The 20,977-nt window shown below is 36.8% G+C and overlaps 2 protein-coding genes across 8 annotated transcripts in view; both read left to right on the top strand.

Moving 5' to 3' along the window:
• The window catches only part of LOC136851312 (keratin-associated protein 10-7-like), a 117,226-nt gene that overhangs the window by 72,346 nt on the left and 23,903 nt on the right, over positions 1–20,977 (top strand). The gene's annotated exons all lie outside the window — the stretch shown is intronic.
• Positions 4,953–20,977, top strand: part of LOC136850943 (keratin-associated protein 10-7-like) — a 35,530-nt gene continuing 19,505 nt past the window's right edge. The window contains exons 1-4 of the mRNA XM_067124924.1: positions 4,953–5,041; positions 8,379–8,533; positions 10,038–10,301; positions 20,283–20,528. Coding sequence (XP_066981025.1) covers positions 8,395–8,533; positions 10,038–10,301; positions 20,283–20,528 — 649 coding nt within the window. The 5' untranslated portion in view covers positions 4,953–5,041; positions 8,379–8,394. The remainder of the gene's footprint in view (positions 5,042–8,378; positions 8,534–10,037; positions 10,302–20,282; positions 20,529–20,977) is intronic.

The following is a 20,977-nucleotide window of genomic DNA, read 5'->3' as shown; positions in this document are numbered from 1 at the left end:
CTTATCCTTTTCTATTTTTAGAGTATAGCCTAAGTACATATTCCTGAGAATCTCTAATTCCTCAATTGTTGTGAATAATATCAGTATCTGGTTAGCTCACCTGTGAAAAGCACTACAGAACTGTTGAATTACCGATATAACCTCAAAAAGGCATCAGAGTAAGATAACACTGCTATCAAGTGCTTGCAGCGTTTTGAAAGGCCCCAAACCCAGCTGAGAGTTTCTTTGGTCACTCACGATAAAGGCATCCCTCTGGAAGAGAGAGGTGTCAAATTAACTATGGGATTGGTCAGAATTGAAGCCCTAATACCATGCACTTGGAATGCTAAGGACTCCCTAACTAACAATGTGCCCCTGAGTGGCACAGCCAATCGAAACTGACCTATATCACACTTTTCACAAATTGGAATTAGACTAGCATGCAAATGATGGCTGGCAGGTTGAGAAAAGGGTCGACTAGGGGGACAGAAAAAGGGTTTACTGATGAATGGAGAGAGAGAAATACATGTGGTGAGCATGGGATATACTTGGAGAGGTTCGTTAAAAGTCGAGAAATATATCAGGAGGAGGAAAAACAGGCCACCAAAATACTCGAGTTCATCCGAGGCTTACTGTAGGCATCCAAAGGCGCTACCCAGTTATCCTGAATTGGGACATAAGTGGAGCAAGGGTTGGCAGTCCTGTGAAGGGTGTGAGTCGGGAAAAATACGTCTGCTCGCTAGTAAGGCCAATAACCAGGTGAGAACGAACCCAGGCACGCCCGACTCATGTCAAAGCCAGAGTACCTTAGGGTCCAATATAGCTGCCACTTCAGGTAGGGCTTCCAATCTTTGTAGTGGCTTTCCCATGGCAACCTGGAAACATGAGATGTTTGGCGGCAGCAGAGGAATAATATAGGAAAGACAAAAATGAGAGGAATATACTATTTGAGCAGCCATTTGCACTTCATTTGCATGGGGGCAGCCATTTTATGAGCAAAAGTTAACCCTGCACATAAAATAGCCCCCATATTAGTAGACATTTCATCCTTAACAGGACGAAAGGTCTGCAAGAATAACCTGAGTGAATGTAAATTACTCTAAATTAAGGGGTGGTTTTGGCTGGCTGGCCATCTAAGCATACTCTCTCGAATAACATGGCATTACTAATGCTAAGAACATATGCTTGACTTATTTAAATGAAGTACTGTTTGTGGGATAAAGGTTAAAACTGAATATTAAAGTAACTCAACACCAAGGTCACAAGTGGAACTAATTGAATTCCACACAGACTCAAGCTAGTGCAGCTCTATATGTTAAACCTTGGCTACTAATTAAATGCAGCATAAACCACGTAATAGGTCGTACAAAACTTACATAAAAATACCCATACTTAATGAAAATAATGTGCCTACATATGTTTAAGGAAAGTACTGTCTGTGGAGTTGACTAAATCGAATAAATCTATTACTATGGGAATGCCCCACAGAACTCAGCTACCGCAGCACTATCAAAGGGATATATCCCTAAAATAATGGAAAATGTTAAATATAAGTGGGAATGTTGAGCTGCATCCCAAACTTCAGTAATAATAATAAAAATAAGGTTAAATATGATACAACTGGGTATCTCAATTGAATATTTCACAAGTAAGCAAATAAAATACCTCAACATAGGCAAGCTGGAATGTAACAAAATACATTTATAGCTAGGACATGTTCTTCAGCTTGTTGGGCTAAAGAACAGACGTAGCACAGTACAAAATAAATTCTTTCACTATAACAATATTGACTAAAAGTAGGAGACAACCCTAGACATCCTTGCTGGATCAAGGGCTAGGATTGCTCAATTAGCTAAGGCACCATAAGTATAGAATACGAGTACCATGAGAGCTCGGTGGCTCTGTTAACTACTTGGGCCTTCTAAGCCCCTTACTCCTCTTCCTTCTTGGTTTCTTCTTCTTCTTAGGCCCAAGTTTCCCAGCTGGAACCTGGGCAGACCTAAACCTGGTTTGACTGTGGATGTTATGTCAATTGGCAAAGTAGGCACTGAGTTGGCCACTGCCTTGGTTGCTGCATCAACCAGGGCAACAGTGGTTCTGACTAGTCCTGCTATCGCTTGCAGAATACCCTCCCCAGCAGTGACCGTCTTAGATAGGACTTCTTGGTGACGATTGTCCACCAAAGTCATAACTTCTGGGGATGGTAGTGGAGAAGAAGAGGTGGCTGTAAGTGCGAGACTCGTAAGGTACAAGGGCCAGGCTGTTAGGTGCAAAAGGGGCTGGATCTGGACCTCTTGAAGGGAGTTCGGCAGCAGGTGCTGGCACTGGCACTAACGCAGGTTCAGGCACAGGACTTGGAGAAGAGACATGAGCAACCTCAGGACCAGGAGGGCTAGACCTCCAAACCTGTACAATTGCCAAAGAACCAGAATCTGGCTCTGATGGGGGCTCATTGACCAGATGGGGTGGAGTGTTACACAGGCTAGGCACAGGCACTGGCTGTGGCTCAACAGCAGGGCTGGAGTGACCATCAACTCCTGACAGAGACTCAGAAGGAGCAAGACCCATGGACAGACCAGAAATGGGCTCAGGAGAGAGATCCTGTCCCAGGAGGAGGTCATAGCTTCCAAGAATCTAAGTGGCTACTCCAAGCGTACAAATCCTACTTATGCGGGGTCTAGTGACCCTCAGTCGGACCTTTGGGAGTACCAGCCTCCAATTATTAATGCCTATAATAGTTACAGGCTTGTTCTCTTCAGTGATGGCCCCATCAGGTACCTTGTCTCGCCTTATAAGGAAGAATTAAGCACCAGTGTCCCTAAGAGCAGAGAACTGTTGAGAGCAATAATGAACTTGAGGAGGTGCAACAAAGATAGGCCCTTCTGCTGGGGCTCCTAACGAGGATGAATGAATGGCTGCCAAAGCAACAATGACGGCAGTTTTCCTTCCAGGACAATCCTTGAAATTTGGGAAATGTCTGTACTTCTTTCAATTAGGACAGTTTGCTATAACCCCTACGAGGGGCGGTTACAATCTGGGTAGGCTGGGAGTTCTTGTTAGAGGGGGCCTGTGATATGGCTCCCCTTTTAGCTTTACATTGGGCTTCTAAATTTCCTATTTTCTTGCAATAATCACATACAGGTGGTTTTGGGAGGTGGCCATTCTTGGAATGTGAATGTATATATATATATATATATATATATATATATATATATATATATATATATATATATATATATATATGTGTGTGTGTGTGTGTGTGTGTGTGTGTGTGTGTCTGTGTGTGTATGTATATAAATAGATAAATAGATAGGTAATTATGTATATATGGAATATAAGTATATATATAGATAGATAATTATATATATATAATATACACACATATATATCATTTATATATATACATACATACATTCATACATAATATTAAGCTGTGAGTGTGTGCGTGTGATTTATATCGATGAATTTGAAGAAATCTTTTTTTACACTGGTTTCCAGCTACAGAGGGTGATTTCATGTTTTTCAGCATTGGGATGATATCGATCAATATTTGACAGTACAAGTTACCAAGGCATTTCGGGTGTTTGTTAGTGAAGTTTTTGTTGTTTCTTTTGTGCCATAAAATTGAACGTCAACTCCAAGACGATTTTTCCTGAAAAATCACCTCGCGAAAATTCTTCTCAGGTTTCGCCTTAGTCCGCCCACCATCGATTGAGGTACCATTTCAGAGGTATTTATCCAATTACACTAAGAGAAAATTGTTACTGTATTAATTTAACGACATACACTCAAAAACCAAACGACAAGAATATTCAGTGGGATCTGTAATGCTCAGTCTTGTCTATGGACTCGCAGAATTTTCACTTTTGAATTCAGTGCTGAATTTTTGTAAACTTTGGTTCCTCTGTTATGGCAGAGTGGAGGAGGGTCTGTCCCACAAATGAGTTAAGGTGTAAGGGGCCAAATTTGAGGAGGTAATAAAGATTTGCCTGTATATATGAGAGAATTATGTCTACCACCAAGACCTCATATTTGTTTACTTTTCCTGGGCCAGTCTCAGCATAAGTTATCAAAGTTGGCCTGGTCGTTATCCTAACGTGCAATTTCATCCAGTCTCACTATCGCATTCGATTTAATTGCGTGTTAATGTCAGGACGCCGGTTATTAATTTATTTACTGTCTTCTGCAACACCTGTATTTCAAATTCGTCTCATGATTGTGAGTCATCGAGCATGAGCCTATAAGAACCTCAGGGTTTTGGGGACAGATTCAATACGCCCAACGAGCAGGTGAGTGAAATGTTGCTCTTCTTGAGCATGGAGACTATTTAGATAGCCTTTGACTGACTGACTCTCGTTTTTTCACGCTGATTCACATGCAGACACATCCACAAGATTACATCTGCTTGAAATTTATATATTTCTATATTTGAAAAACTTAGTACTAACTAATGTGATGCTCAAAACAGTTCTATTCCCTTGTTTACATTCAAGATATGTTTGATAATTATATTCCTTGTATATCATTCTTATACTTTTCGTCGCTAAGAAACCGGCTTCTTTTCAGATCAGGTTAATTTTGTACTAAAATTTCACATTTTCTTCTAAAATTCTGGCTGTACTGTAATTACCGTGTATCCCTAATGGCTGCAAGTGGTTCCTCGAAACTGGTCCACTAAACCAGCAAATGTATAGTGACCAATGGAACTTAGCATTGACAGACTTAAGGCAGCATTTTACCTCTTGCCGTCTAGGCCGAACATGTTATTCTGCCACAGCCATCGGCAACGTGATGCAAAATTGAAGTAATAAGATGCTAAAACATGTCAGAAGACGAGCTCTTGTGACGCCTCCTATGTCTAGGACTTGACAGTGGGGACATCAAAAACCAGTAGCATTGACTGGCAAATGAGAGGAAAATAGCAATCAGCGCTCTGGGTGTAAAAGGGAAAATAACTCTTGCAATTTTTTTCAGAGAGAAATACAAGACTCCAAAGGCAATCATGAATGAGAGTTATAGGCTCTTTCCTTGCATCGCGCTTTTGATGCTACTTGCTATGACGGTAAGTAACTAATTGAAGATTGACTTTACTATAATATATATACAGTATATATATATATATATATATATATATATATATATATATATATATATATATATATATATATATCAGAAGATCCATAAGACAAGAAGTCTTCAGGATCTTTAAAAAAACGTTTCGTGCAATCCTTTTGCACATCATCAGTCTGCAATAAATTATAAACAGCAGTTAAAACTAAAGTTAAAATAACAATTATTATACTGACAGTAAAAATTTTTTATAAACAAAGGTATAAAAACTGCAAATTTTGGTAAAAAAACTTATTAAAATTCACCAAGTTTGTTAAGAAAATTAAACTACCTTTCAATACAACGCAAAGAGGGGAGAATGGCCTGAAGAAACGTCAGTGCCCAGACAACACCTTAAGCGAGAGAGAGAGAGAGAGAAACCGCCGAAGTGTTACTATTCAAATTAGGGGACAGGTGCTTTATATATAAAGACTCAAGGGTAGTTAAAAAGGCAGTTTGAGATGTGACACTGAGAATCGAAAAATGTGTTTTTTCAACATGAATTTTACATTTAGTAGCATGTGTTCTAATGCTAGAAAGTTCTGGGTTGGATATACGGAAACATGTACGATAACCGAGTCCTAAGTGGCTGTAATAGTGGACTTGCAACAGTCTTTTACTGGAACCAACATAAGTACCAAGACATCTTGGGCATTCAAATTTATAGATAATGCTGGACCGCATAAAATCCTGTAACTTGTCCTTATAGGAGAAAAAATTTCCAACCTTTTTTGGATTCATAGGAATCAAATTTAATTTTAAAAACCTATTTCTCTTTCAATGATACTTTTTATTTCTGAGCGTAATTTATCTGAGTGAGTAAAGGGAATAACAGCATACATGTTCAATTTAGGAACATTAAAGTTTTCAGAGGAAGGAGACATATTTAATAAGCATGTTATTAATTATTTTCTGGACTAAGAATTGAGGATACGAATTAGCCGAAAAAGACTTTGATAAATAATCAATTTTTAAGTGAAAATTGGACCAAAAAAGGGAAGACAAAATCAATAGATTCCTTAGGAAAATTAAGCAGGAGGATATAATTAATGATTCTACCTATCGAGAATTACTTGTTACCGGCTCATCATTTAGCGTACTTTACGTACTACCAAAAATTCATAGGGAAGATATTCCTCTTAGACCTATTATGTCGGCATATAATAGCCCTACTTATAAAATCTCTAAATTTATTGTAACACTTTTAAATGAGTTTTCAATATCACAGTTTGCCATTAAAAATGGGTACGAATTTCAACAGCTTATTGTCCAACAAGATGGTGACCTCTTTATGACTAGTTTTGACGTTGAAGCTTTGTTTACCAATGTCCCGGTCTCAGAAACTATTAAAATTATTCTTAACAAAATCTTTAGAGATGATGATATATGTCATGGTTTTAGTAGAAGTCTTTTTAAATCCTTGCTTGAACAGTGCAAGACAGTTTTTATTTTTAATAATGCTCTCTACTTGCAGGTCGAGGGAGTAGCTATGGGTTCCCCTTTGGGCCCGTTGTTTGCCAACTTCTTCATGAGTCATTTGGAAGAAGAATTTTTAAATAATTGCCCAGCCCAGTCTAAGCCGGTTCTATATAAACGATATGTTGATGACACTTTTGCCCTATTCACTTATCCTTGGCAATGTCATCAATTTCTTGATTTTATTAATTCTGTACATCCCACTATGAAATTTACTATTGAGACTGAACAACAAAATTCGTTACCTTTTTTGGATGTAAAAATCACTAGAGATCAACATACCTTTACGGCTTCTATTTATCGTAAGAATACGTTTACAGGCTTGGGCAGTAACTATTTTAGCTCTTGTTTTTATTCGTTTAAGATTAATTCTATTACAACATTGGTACATCGAGCTTTCAGATATACTTCTAGTTGGTCCAATTTTCACTTAGAAATTGATTATTTATCAAAGTTTTTTTCGGCTAATTCGTATCCTCAATTCTTAGTCCAGAAAATAATTAATAATATGCTTACTAATATATATGTCTCCTCCCTCTGAAAACTTTAATGGGTTTTTTAAAATTAAATTTGATTCCTATGAATCCAAAAAAGGTTGGGAATTTTTCTTCTTTAAGGACAAGTTACAAGATTTTATGCGGTCCAGCAATCTATAACTTTGAATGCCCAAGATGTCTTGGTACTTATGTAAAAGACTGTTGTAAGTCCACTACTACAGCCACTCAGGACTCAGTTATCGTACAGGTTCCCGTATATCCAACCTAGAACTTTCTAGTATTAGAACACATGCTACTAAATGTAAAATTCATGTTGAAAAAACACATTTTTCGATTCTCAGTGCCACATCTCAAACTGCCTTTTTAACTACCCTTGAGCACCTGTCCCCTAATGTGAATAGTAACACTTCGGCGGTTTCTCTCTCGCTCTCTCGGTTCAGGTGTTGTCTGGGGATTGACGTTTCTTCAGGCCATTCTTCCCTCTTGCGTTGTATTGAAAGGTAGTTTAATTTTCTTAACAAACTTGGTGAATTTTAGTAAGTTTTTTACATAAAATTTGCAGCTTTTATGTTAACTTTGTTATAAAGAAAATTTTTACTGTCAGTATAATAATTGTTATTTTAACTTTAGTTTTAACTGCTGTTTATAATTTATTGCAGACTGATGATGTGCAAAAGGATTGCACGAAACGTTTCTTAATAAAGAACCTTGAAGACTCCTTATGGTCTTATGGATCTGCATATATATATATATATACTTGATGATTCATTTGCAGTATATATGTATATGTATATGTATATATATATATATATATATATATATATATATATATATATATATATATATATATATATATATATATATATATATATATATATACATATATATATATGTATATATGTATATGTATATATACATATATATGTATATATATACATATATATATACTGTATATATATCACATAATTATATACATACATATATATGTATATGTCCTCTTATATTATATATTAAACTTTATTGTTTTAGTAAAGAATCCTTACAATGGCTTGATTAACGATCAATCAGCACTGTAAGACGCACTTGTCCTTTTGGTAAGAATGTTAAAAGCGGCTGAAAAAGAGGAAGAAAATTATAACCGCAAATTGGCTTGCTGCATGGAAAAAATCTACATTTTCTCAATATCCTGTCATTGACAAAATCATCATTTGTGTCTTTATCGGGACTTGTTCCACATTTGTTTGTGTAATATTTGATTCTCATATTTTTAAAACTTCTAATCGATATATAATTCACATTTACTTATCTGTTGATTAGGCTCAGAGCGACAAGAATGCCTAGATGCGATGAAAATGGCGGCTTCTGTGTTCCCAATGATTTATGCGACAGCGGATCCAGAGACCTTTATTGCGACGAAGAAAATGAAGTCTGCTGTCCGTATGATCCTCTCTCTAAGACGAAGCGCCCTGCGTGTAAAGTAGTATACACCCACCCAGACGCAAATATTATTTATGTATGTATATATATATATATATATATATATATATATATATATATATATATATATATATATATATATATATATATATATACAAGTACATATATATATATATATATATATATATATATATATATATATATATATATATATATATATATATATATATGTCAAGATATCACTCTCTCTCTCATGGCATCTCATCTGGCAAAATAAATAAAGTAGATAATATTTAATTAATTTGTAAAGTCCCCGCTCAACGGGTTTTCTATGATAAACATCCCGTTTTCTACGGTGCCTTCACAGCTGACCCGAGGTCGCACGTACACAACCTCATTATGATTATTGTGATTTGTATTATTTATTACCTGTTCATTTGCCCCTGTACATAGTATATGTGTCAGAGTATTTTTTGTGTCCAACCAGCTGTTGCTAATCATCATGTTTTCTATATGTACCTGTCCTCTCTTGTGTAGAGAAATAGTTTGACCCCCCCACCTAAATCACCTTCATGCATCATAATAAAGTTTTCATCCAACCTACCCATCTCACAGACTCATCACCGTTAATTACGTGTCTTGATGATCTCTTATTAATCACGTGTGCCCCTAGTTATAAGTAATTTGTAAACTATTGTTATTGATTGTTGAGTAAATGTAATTATTCGTTAACTGAGTAACTTGACTAAAAGAATACCAAAGGTTAGTATTCATCTTCTTTCAATTTCCCTCTCAGTTTTTTTGTATTACCATCAGCCATTTTTTTGTGTTTCGTTGCCTGGCCAAGTCTGGCAAGTAACTACACACACACACACACACACACACACACACACACACACACACACACACACACACACACACACACATATATATATATATATATATATATATATATATATATATATATATATATATATATATATATATATACATATACATGAATATATATATGCAAAAATTAGTTTCTCACATCTGTTAAGATGGAATCACACATGACACAGCTTTTGAAGGAGATATGTATATGTATATGTATATATATATATATATATATATATATATATATATATATATATATATATATATATATGCAAAAATTAGTCTCTCGCATCTGTTAAGATGGAATCACACGTGACACAGCTTTTGAAGGAGATATGTATATATGTATATATATATATATATATATATATATAATATATATATATATATATATATATATATATATATATATATATATATATATATATATATATATATATATATATATATATATATATATATATGTAAAAATTAGTCTCTCGCATCTGTTAAAATGGAATCACACGTGACACAGCTTTTGAAGGAGAACTAAAGGATGGAGACCGCTACCTGAACATTCAAATAAAAACGCTTGATACAGAAAAATAAAATATGAGAGAAATTAAACATATCCAAAGTTAGCGCTTTCAAATGTTTTTATTGACTATGACTGAATTTTCGCAGGGCCTTCTGAAGTTGTAAAATGCAAGCTGAGGAGATGTGAACCTCTGTACAGTGGCATGTGCCAGAGCGAGTGCAAAGATGGCAGGAGTCCTGTAGGGAAATGCACTGAAGAATGTGTATGTTGTGGCTGTCCAGCAACGGATGAATGCTTAGAAAACTCCGGCTATTGTATACCAAGTTTTGACACCTGTATTGGTACAACAATCCAAGAGTTGTGTGCTGGAGAGAACTGCACTTGCTGCTTGCCACCAGAGCTGATCATAGGTTTGTGCGTTTATCGTTTGCTATGACAGGTTTCTGTCTTCTTGATTCATAAAGATTTTGGTGTAGTGACTTTTCATGTCTCCAGAGAATTGTTTCAGATATTCCAACATTTCTTTCTTCAATCGTCATTCCTCTGAAGAGTAAAAAAAAAATCTACTACAGCTATGTAGAATTATTTTAAAAGCTCGATTGAATATAAAAATAAAGCCTTCTGTTTGACCAACCATACGGTGTAGCAGGAAAAATTTCCCCCCTGACTGTAGTTCCCCCTGGGAACAGTAGCCTAGGTTAAATTTCCCCCCCGGGAAAATTGGTCTGGGCAGTTTTTCTCTGGGGGTAATTACAGACACAGGATATATTTCCTCCTCTTGGCCATTTCCCCTCACACAAAAATCATACCACCGTTCTCAAGTCACCAAGGGCAAGTCGTATCATGTATTGTAATGCTTATGAAGTATGGAAATGTGACGGGAAAATATGTCATGGCACTATGGACAAGGGAAGGGGGAGACAAGAATAAAGGTAGGGAAAGAGACGTTTTGTACGTCAGTCAATTCCACAGTACACAAAACTGCGTAATGTAACGAATACAGTGGTTACTGAAAAGTAAAAGGAAGCCCATATGTTTTTTTTTTAAGATTTATTATTTCAAGATTACAAATGGAAGTTGAAACATATTACTATATAGCATTATTAAAATTGAAGGTTAAAAGGCTGTCTCCCAACGGAGACTTAAAAATCTGTAAGTAGAACCAATGTTGAAATTTATTTCCTATTATAAAGCTAAAAATCTTTAAAGGGAACTTCATACTGGGTTGGGTTACATTTGCAGCAGCTCCACGATGCCTTGAAATTTTCTGCAGATCCAAGGCAAGCAGTGTGGTACCATTCGTAGCAAGATTCACACTCCACCACTTCACGTCCATCTGCTGTGATTTCCGCACATTCTGGACAAATCCATGCTCCAGGAATGTCGTCCTCTTTAGCTTTGATAGTAGCGTGAAGCGTCTTAACTAACTGCATCATCATCCATGTACTTGTAAAATGCTTGAAGGTTTTCCTTATTAGTGACAAGAATACCAGGAAGCTTGTCTGGTCTTGTCTCTATTTTTTCTTCTGTTATAGTCTCTCCATCTATTTCCACGCTTGTAACAACTTCCTCATCTACAAACATGAGTAAAATTGTCCTTTCTCTTGCTGAAATACTTCGATTCAGCGTTTGCCGAGATTGTCCCTGCTTTTTCCTGTTCGTGGTGTATTCTTGATCCTGGTAGTTGTCCTGATCTTGTCCATCTCTGCTGCTTGCATCATCAAGTCTGTACAGCTTCAAATTTACCACGTGATATGTATTCCTCAGTTCTTTGCCTGTTGAGAGATTTTTCAGTTTTGCACGTCCTTTTCCTTGCAGAGAAACAACTTCATAAGGGCCTATGTACTTTGTTTCTAATTTTCCTCCCATTCGGTGATTATTTTTGTTGTTTTTCAACAGTACTAATGAGCCCTCAACTATTTCACTTGATTTGCCTGTATGTCTCTTATCATAGTTGTTCTTCTGTCTTCTTTGAGATTTTGCAATGTTCATCGCCATTTTTTCCTCAGCTGCCTTCTTTTCTGACACTACTCTCTCTGTTAACTCTTTAATAGTTTCTTCTGTCGTTGCTCCATCTTTCACCTGTGATCCAGTGTCTAAGTAGATGGGGAGTACTGGATCTCTCCTAAACATCGCAGTGAAAGGGGCAACACCAGTGCTGGCGTGAACAGATGTACGATATCCGAACAGGATTCATTTTTTCATAAGAGTGTCATGAATCCCAAAATCGTTTTGCTTTTCATTGACGCATTTCATAAGAGCTCTTTCACTGCGATGTTTGAATCTTTCCCGCAGTCCCCATTAGTTTGAGGCTGATAGGGCGAGGCAATTTTGTGATTAATTTGCAGCTTTTCACAGAGGATGTCATTCAGTTGATTTACAAATTCGCGGCCTTGGTCAGTAATAAGTGTTTCAACACAACCAGAGTCGCACATGGCATCTAAAAAGAACTGGGCCACCTCTGCTGCAGTTTTATGCTTTAGAGGTGCAGCAACTGGGAATTTTGAGAAGTAATCGGTCATTGCCACAATGTAACAGTGTCCTCTTTCTGTTTCGGGTAAGGGTCCAATCAAGTCCATTCCACCTGAGACCACACTTTTTCTGGAACAGGCACTGGATGCAACTCAGGAGCTTGCATTGAGGGCTTATTGGCTGCTTTTTGGCATTTGTCACATTTTGAAATATAATCAATGACAATTTCTTTAATGCCTTTAAAAAAATATTTAGCAGTTATCTTTCCAACTGTTTTATCTCTCCCCATATGTGCTCCCCCAAACCCTTCATGGAAAGCTTTGATAACTCTGCTCACTTCCGCTTTCATTAACACTTGGCGTAGCTGAACTTCACCCTTCCTGCGTTGTTTATGCATCAAATATCCCTCTTGAACACAAAATGGCTCGCACTTCTTTCTAATATCACGTTTTTCTTCTTTTTTTAGTCCATCAGGGTACTTTCCACTATCCAGGTATTGAAAGTATGTGTGGTGTGGTGTACTCCTCCATGTTCAGATACACCTCCTGCTACCCTTACTACTGCTCGGAGTTATTTGGCACTCAGTTGCTCCCTATCGCCTGTTGTTGGCTTTGTTTCTTTTTTTTTTTTTTTTTTTTAATGCTGAAGTCTCTGTCTCGTGATGATCGAATCACTGTATTGTTAGGCTTCAGTGATTTGCCAGTTTGCCTCGTTATATTAGGCCGTTTTCACACCAAGGTTGCACGTCATACATGGCAAGTGGCAAGTGGCAGGTGCTTTCACACCTGGTATGGGGGCTGGGGGAATATTGGCCAGGAGAGGGGAATACTATCCTGGGTCAAAATTCCCCCTGGGGGAGATTTATCCTGGGCCAGATTTTCCCCTGGGGGAATCTCAGACGGGGGAAATGCAGACTGGTACAACGGATTATAAATCAGATGTCAGAAAAAATGCTTTCTTCTTTTGCCAAATATTGTCCGTTCTTATATTCTTGGGTCAGATTCCACATTATTTATCTTTTAAACCTAATAGAATCTGCAGAAAATAAGATTCAACGGGAAAAAATCATTCATAAATATCCATAGTCGTGAATGCCACTATAAAATCAACTGTGTTTTTGTAGTTTACTTGAAATTAATTATAGGTACATTTGTTCATTCTTTCATGAATGATTTTCAATGAATCCAGAAACTGTTCCCGAAGCACGATCGTCTTTGTTTTATGAATTTGTTTAATGCAATACTAAATTAGATATTCTGTGATAGGTACGCAGGTCTTCTTAACTCGTGTTACTCATATGCTGTGTGAAAATAAACTACTAAATTAAAACGGTAACATATCGTGATATGAGCTTTTCAGAAAAAGGATTCTCTTCAGATTTCTCAATAGCCTCAAATTTCAATCACCATTTGAAAACTGGAATAGTGTTAGCCATAATTTCTAACGCATATATGGATTTTTTTTATTTGACGAAACTTATGCCACAGTGGTTACACTTGCGGACAATTACATCATGTGACGTGGGGGACAAAATGACAGTATTAGCTCATCAGAACAGAAAGTTAAAAAAAAAGTAACACTAGTTTTAGTGAGGATTGTTCTGGTTACTTCATCACAGCACTTCGGTACACAGTACATCATTGCACTTTGCAAAGTTTGATATTCTTCACTATATTGTTCAACAGAATTTCCAACATTTCATAATATGTGCTCTATTGTTATTTTTAGGCTTTCAAATGCCCATGATTGCTTCCTTTTAAAGTCTTCATAAATACTAGAAATGTTTATAGGATTGCATGAGAGAAGAAATGTAAAACATCTAAAAATAGATACCTTACTTTCGCTTTTGAAGAGCATATGTAATCAATCAGTGTCCTAATGTTCCAATGAAAGATGCCGAAAAACTAAGAACATCTGTACTTTTTATTTTTCGAAACTTGAACAACTTTAATATTAGTACAGTATTATCTGCCTTTAAAGAGAGGAGGAAATACAATGTGACCTTTACTGAAACAAATAGAAGTGAGGATATTCATATTACCTTGACTCCCTAGCTGCATCAGTGTCAGGAGAAAATTGCCATATTAATTAGTGGATAATAATCCAAAAGAGATCATTTTCCTGCTAAGACTGGGAAATCTGTCTTGAGTTCGAATAAAAAAGCAGTGAAACTTCCCGTACGCTTCCCAATGAGTGAAGAGTGTGAAGTCTGTCAGGGAAAATGTAGTAAGACTTGTGTTGATGGAGAAGAGTCGGTGACAAAAATTTATTGCTCTGATTTCTTCAAAGATTTTGAGTGTGTTGTGTTGCAAGTAAGTGCACCTTTCCTACAGCCATGTGGAATGCTCTTAAAAAGTTCGATTGATTCTGAAAATAAAGATTTTCGTTTACCCCACAATTCTTATCATGACTGGAACATGAGGCCGATAATATTCTTTTTGCAAAATCCTGACTTCTCTTCTGCTCACTGACAAGAACATAGGGTAACATTCTGTGAAATTCTTTCTTCGAATTCCTCGTTAGTCATCTTTTCACCTTAACAATTTGCTGGAATCACTTTCAAACAGCACAAAGAGGGCTTTAGGTATCCCTAGTCGTCTTTTATATCACTCTGAAACTGAACTACTTGTGTATCAGGTAGGATATCCTTTTGATCTCTGATTTGCATCACTTAAAACAATTACTATTAATATTAAGATGGCCCACGTCCATATACTAGATTTGAGACGAAGGGTTCATTACCAATTTTTCTGCTTGGCTTAAATTTTCATTACCTTAAAATTTGTTACACTTTGTAGCTCATGCTACTATTCACCAGCATAAATCACATCTCTTCTAAAATTCTTGTGTCCTGTGTAATTTTTGACCTCGCGATATCGAATGTGAAGGTCATGCATAGGTCATTTTAAAAGGCTGCTTTTAATATTTTTCCTATTTTCGTGAAATGTTATCAGGAAATATGCCAAGGGCTATCGAATACTTTCCTCGAATATGTTTAGCTTTGACATATTTTTCAAGGTTACAGATCAACTGAAAGGTCAACATTTTTATTTCCCCTTATTTTTCTGAAACCTAATACTCAAGCCAGTGATCATTTGGTTCTATTGAGCCGCTGACCTCCCTTACTGGTTTGCCTTTGCAGAGTTTGCTATTCTCAAGTAATATAAGGAGCATAATTTCTGTCATTCTACATACTAAGGGCCTTCTTATTAGTGTCTTCATACCCTTTTACAAACAATTGTAACATTTCATGACAAATTAGTAAGGAAAACTTAAACTAAATGTGAATACCTTGCTTTAAAAGTACTTATCTAGTCAAACATGATTTTAGCATCCCATTGACTTGATATTAACTATGGCTACCAGATATGTCCCATCCAGCTACATTAGGACCCATCTATGTATAAATGGCTGTAATTGCTGTTTCGAATATTATGTTTAGTGGTTAGTCGTCTTCTTCCTAGTTAGCATTGTAAAACCTGTTCCTGTTGTGAAATTAAGTTGACCTTAATTTTGCATAACCTCTTGCTCGTTCGAACAGACTTTAAGAAAAAATTAAAGTCTGGGTGTGATAGAATAAGGCATTCTCATTCGCTTAACAATTACTGGAGGAAATGGTTTTATTCATTTCCATAGATGGACATCCCAATAAGTATCATTTGCTAGAACACAAATTATGGAGGGTGAGAAAGAGTGTTTTATGCCCATCAGCTAATTCTGTTAATAGTCACCTTCCGCAATTTGTTAAGATACACTACATTTCACGACAGGGTCTCTCTTAGTGTAAGGTTTCTATATATATATATATATATATATATATATATATATATATATATATATATATATATATATATATATATATATATGTATATTATATATATACACACATATATATATACACACATACATACAGGCAGTCCCCGAGTTACGACGGACATCTGTTCCTACAGGTTGGTGTAAGTCAGATTTCATCGTAAGTCAGTTCTTAAGATTAAACAATTTATGAAAATGAAAAAAGTGAAGAAATCCTTACCTTTAATCCTGTGGTTGGATTGCACATTGGAAGGGGTATTTTGAAGGATTTAGACAGTCTTATAGGGATGAGGAAGTTGGAGATGCAGGAGGAGAACCTGCAGAAGGTGCTAGAAATACAGGCGCAGGGAAAACTGGGTGATGTGAAGTTACTGATGGAGCAAGAGATGCAGGTGTTGGGGAGTCTGTGTTAGGAGGATGTACTGGGGTCTCTGTCTGGAGTGGTAGATGGTGCTGGAGAGTGCTTCTTGAAATGACGTTCAAGGCTAGGTTGGAGAGCTCTCTTTTTCTTCTCCTCCAAAGTCTTCCAGTAAAAACTGAGCCAATCCATGACCCCTCTAAGTATCTTGGTTTACCTTTCGATGTTGGGGTCCTCATTGTCAAAACATGCCATCCCTGCCTCTACCAGGAAAAAACTTTTTGACAAGCCCTTTACCCTTGGTAACCTGGGCTCTGGGACTGGTGCCTCTTCCTCCTCCTCGATCATCTGCTTTTCCAGCTGAATGAGGTCCCCTTCAGATAAGTCCTCTGCATGGGACTCCAGCAGCTCATTGACATATCAGCATCCAACTCCAAATTTAGCACCTTACTTATTCCAATAATTTTGTTGGCGACACTTTCAAGTGTCTCCTCAAAGCCCTGAAAGTCATTCACAAACTGCAGGCACAGTTTCTTCCAGGCCCCATCCATGTTGGTCTGCTATATCTCTTCCTAAGCATCTGAAATGTTCTTCACAGCTTCATTAATGTTGTAGAACTTGCAAAAGTTCTAGAGATTCAAGTCCTTGTTTCTTGCAATGGCCTTGAGGGCATTGTTAATCGTCTTTCGAAGGTAATAGACCTTGATGGAGGCGATGGCACCCTGGTCCATTGATTGTAAAATGGATGTAGTATTTGCGGGAAGGTAAACTGCCTTCACATTAGCAGTGTCACATGTGATTCCATCATAACAGATGTGAGTGGCAATTTTTTGCAATACACACAAACACACACACATATATATATATACAGTATATATACATATATATATATATATATATGTATATATATATATATATATATATATATATATATATATATATATATATATATATATACTCGTATATATATCATGAACATTAAGCTACAAATGTCATTTAAAATCCAATTCGCTTTTCCTCGCAAAAAATACCAAAGTAGAATTGTAACTGATATGTTGTCTTCCCTTTTGCTCGCTTACAAGAACATAAGCTTAACTTCTATTTTATCCTTTAACCAAATTCGTTGGCAGTCATCTTTTCATCCTAACGGAATTCACTGAATCACTTTAAAACAACTCAAAGTGGACTTTGAATATCCCCAGTTGTCTTTTATGTCACTATAAAAATCGAGCACTGATTAATGCAGTGTCAAATGGGATATTCTTTTAGGCCTCATATTATGCGTCGCATAAAACAATTACTGTTCACATTAAAAGTGCATACGTCCTTATACTAGATTTGAGACGAAGGATTCATTTCCAATTTTTTCTGAATGGTTTAAATTTCGAGTTCCACGTCTGTTAAACTTCGTAGCTTATGCTTCTATTCACTAGCCGAAATCACATTCCTTATAAAATTCATGGGTCCTGCTTACTTTTTTTACCTTGCTCTATCAAACTTGAAGGTTATACATTGGCCATTTTAAGGGGCTGCTTTTAATTTTTTATCTCAAGGTTAATATGTTTAGCCTGTGCATATTTTTTCAAGCAGAGCCTCAATGGCCAAGTCGGTTATGGCAGCAGTCTCGGACTTCTTAGAGGTCTGTGGCGCAGGTTCAAATCTGCAGCCGACAGGTCAGAGAGGCGGACACTTTGTTATCCGTGTAGACACCCCGGGATTATGTATGTAATCAACGGATAGGTTTGCTTAAAAGCAAATGGGTGTTACAGACTAATACACACGCAAACAGAGCCACTCCAACATCTAAAAACATAACAGACACGTCTCAGCTGTCGGCCTAACCGCAGAACGACTCTTCGCTGCTGGGAGAAAGGGCGCTGGTGACTGGTACAATATATGTACATACGCTACCGGGGTGTAAGCGATGACAGGCAGGGCAGCCAATCGAGACTACAAAGTCTACCCCAATGCCAAATCAAAGTCCTTCAAAAGAAGGCATCGTGGTTACCCCATACAAATGGGAAAAAGCATGTTAAAAGAAAAAAGAAGAAGACAGGTCAACTAAAGTCAGCATTTTGTTTTATCTTATTTTTTACAAAACCAAATGCCAAAGCAGGTGATCATCTTATTCTCTCGAGCCACTGACCTCGCCTTAATGGTTGACCTTTTCTGAGTTTACTATTCTAAAGTAACATAATGCAATATAATTTCTGTCATTCTTCAAAATGACCACATTTTTTTTATGCTTTCAAATGCAATCTGGATTTCATCTTGTTGGGGTCTTCATACTCTATTGCAAATAAGTGTAACATTTCATGAGAAAATAATAATGGAAATTCAAACTAAATGCAAATACCTTGCTTTATAAGACTTATGCAGTCAAGCAATGTTTTTATTACTATCTCCATAAATTAGATGAAAAAAAGTTAACATGATCTGACATTTACTACTTCATCCAGATATGTCCTATTCAGATGCATCATGACCCAAGTCTGTGTGTAAATGGCTGTAATTGCTGTTTCGAATATTGTATTTAATGGCTAGTCTCCGCTTTCCTCGTCAGCATGGTAAAACCTATTCATGTTGTAAAATTGAGTTTACCTTAAGTTTGCATAACCTCTTGCTCTCTCGAACAGGCCCTCTAGAAAAAAATTAAAGTTTGGGTGAGACAGAATAAGGCATTCCCATTTACCTAACAGTTACTGGAGGTAACTGTTTTTTTCATTTCCGCAGATGGGCGTCACAATAAGTATCATTTGTTAGAGCAGAAATTATGGAGGGTGAGAGAGGATATGGTTATGTCCACCTGTTAATTCTGTAATTCTGTTAAAAGATGTCACGACAGGTATTTTCCCAGTGTCAGGTTTCCGTGCTTATACTTCTACAGTATTTGAGTTTATTCTGGAGTGCCATAACTAGCTGTAAGTAAAATGAATTCTAAAGTATTTTTATATCACCTAATTGTGATATATTGCTGGCTTACTCACGGCTGAATCCTACTGACTAAATGTTGTATCTTTTCTTAGCAAAGAGTATGAGTTATCACCCTGCCATTCAGGGCATCTGCTGATATACTCTTGAAGCATGCTTTTATTTCGAGCAAAACCTTCGTGGGAAATGGATAAAAATTTAAATGTCTCTCGAGATCTTTGGATTTGCTTCCGTGGCACAAAAATGATTTAGGCTTCCTCTGACAGTCTTCTTTATCGTTTCAAGGAAATATTGCTGGATGTTATCATTGATACCTACCTCCACTTCAATGAGAAGACTGTTGGATCACTTCTAGATTAATATGGTTCATGTAATCTAAAGTAACTCGCTTTTTATCTTCATTGTAGTTCAAGACGCTTATGAATGTGGACGGACGTAATTCGATTTTTTTTTTAAACCGAAAATCCGTTTATCCAAAGGTAATGAAAGAAATTGCCTTGATAAGCAATGCCACACAGCACGTTTCATGAGAAAGTGTCTTGTGGTCTAACCTTGCACACAGAGATGTACCAATATTAATTTTATCGCCAGTGTCGACTGTTTCCATCAAACCTTGTCAACTAACAGCTAAAATGTTTGAAAACGATGTCTGAAAATAAGTTTGTGTGGAAATACCTTTTTAAATAGCATGAGATGTTGGCTGGGACTAAACAAACATTCAGATAACAAGTGAAAAGTACTTGGTAAAATAGACCAAATAAGAGAGAAAGATAAAGCTTATGAAATCATCTCCTTCACCAAAACCGACTCTTCTTAGGTGGTTGCCCTGGAATACTTCCTCCCAAGGAATGCCTATTTGATTATGATGGCGTGTGCCAGAAGGAATGTGAAGAGGGCAGGATTCCTACAGGGTTCTGCGGTACAGCTTGCCAGTGCTGTGGCTGCCCGATAACGGACGAATGCAAAGCATACCTGGGCTATTGCACCACGAAATCTGACACCTGTGACGGTGCATCGATCCCCGAGTTGTGTTCTGGAGAGAACTGCACTTGCTGCTTACCAGGTAAGCCGATCCAACGCTAGGTCTATGTTGAACGTTGCGAGACTAACAATTTCAGTCCTCTTTCTATCGTGTGGATTTTGATACAGAAAACTTTCGCTAACTTGAAATTCTGTTATTGCTTCTCACGTTCCAGTATTTCAGTCTTCATTTAGGGCTTTCAACTTCTAAATGTTACAAAGAATAAGAAAGAAATATTAGTTGATATTTTCATGTCATAGAAAGAAGTTACTCATAAATAATTAAACAAAGCGAAGAACATTCAGAATTAAATGCCTTCACCATTTGGCTGGAGAACAGGGTGAATACTGATGACCAAAACAAGTCATTTCATCTAAAATCATGGGGATGGCAAAGACTGACATTTTATATCTATTATAATAGTTTGTCAAAAAACCTGGAATCCCCATTATTTTAAGAGTTGACTGCCTTAGTTCCAATGGAATAGTGAA

The sequence above is a fragment of the Macrobrachium rosenbergii genome, chromosome 23, assembly GCF_040412425.1.
Source record: "Macrobrachium rosenbergii isolate ZJJX-2024 chromosome 23, ASM4041242v1, whole genome shotgun sequence".
Lineage (NCBI taxonomy): Eukaryota > Metazoa > Arthropoda > Malacostraca > Decapoda > Palaemonidae > Macrobrachium > Macrobrachium rosenbergii.
The sequence above is the reverse complement of the archived record's forward strand: the minus strand, read 5'-3'. Positions and strand labels throughout refer to the sequence as shown.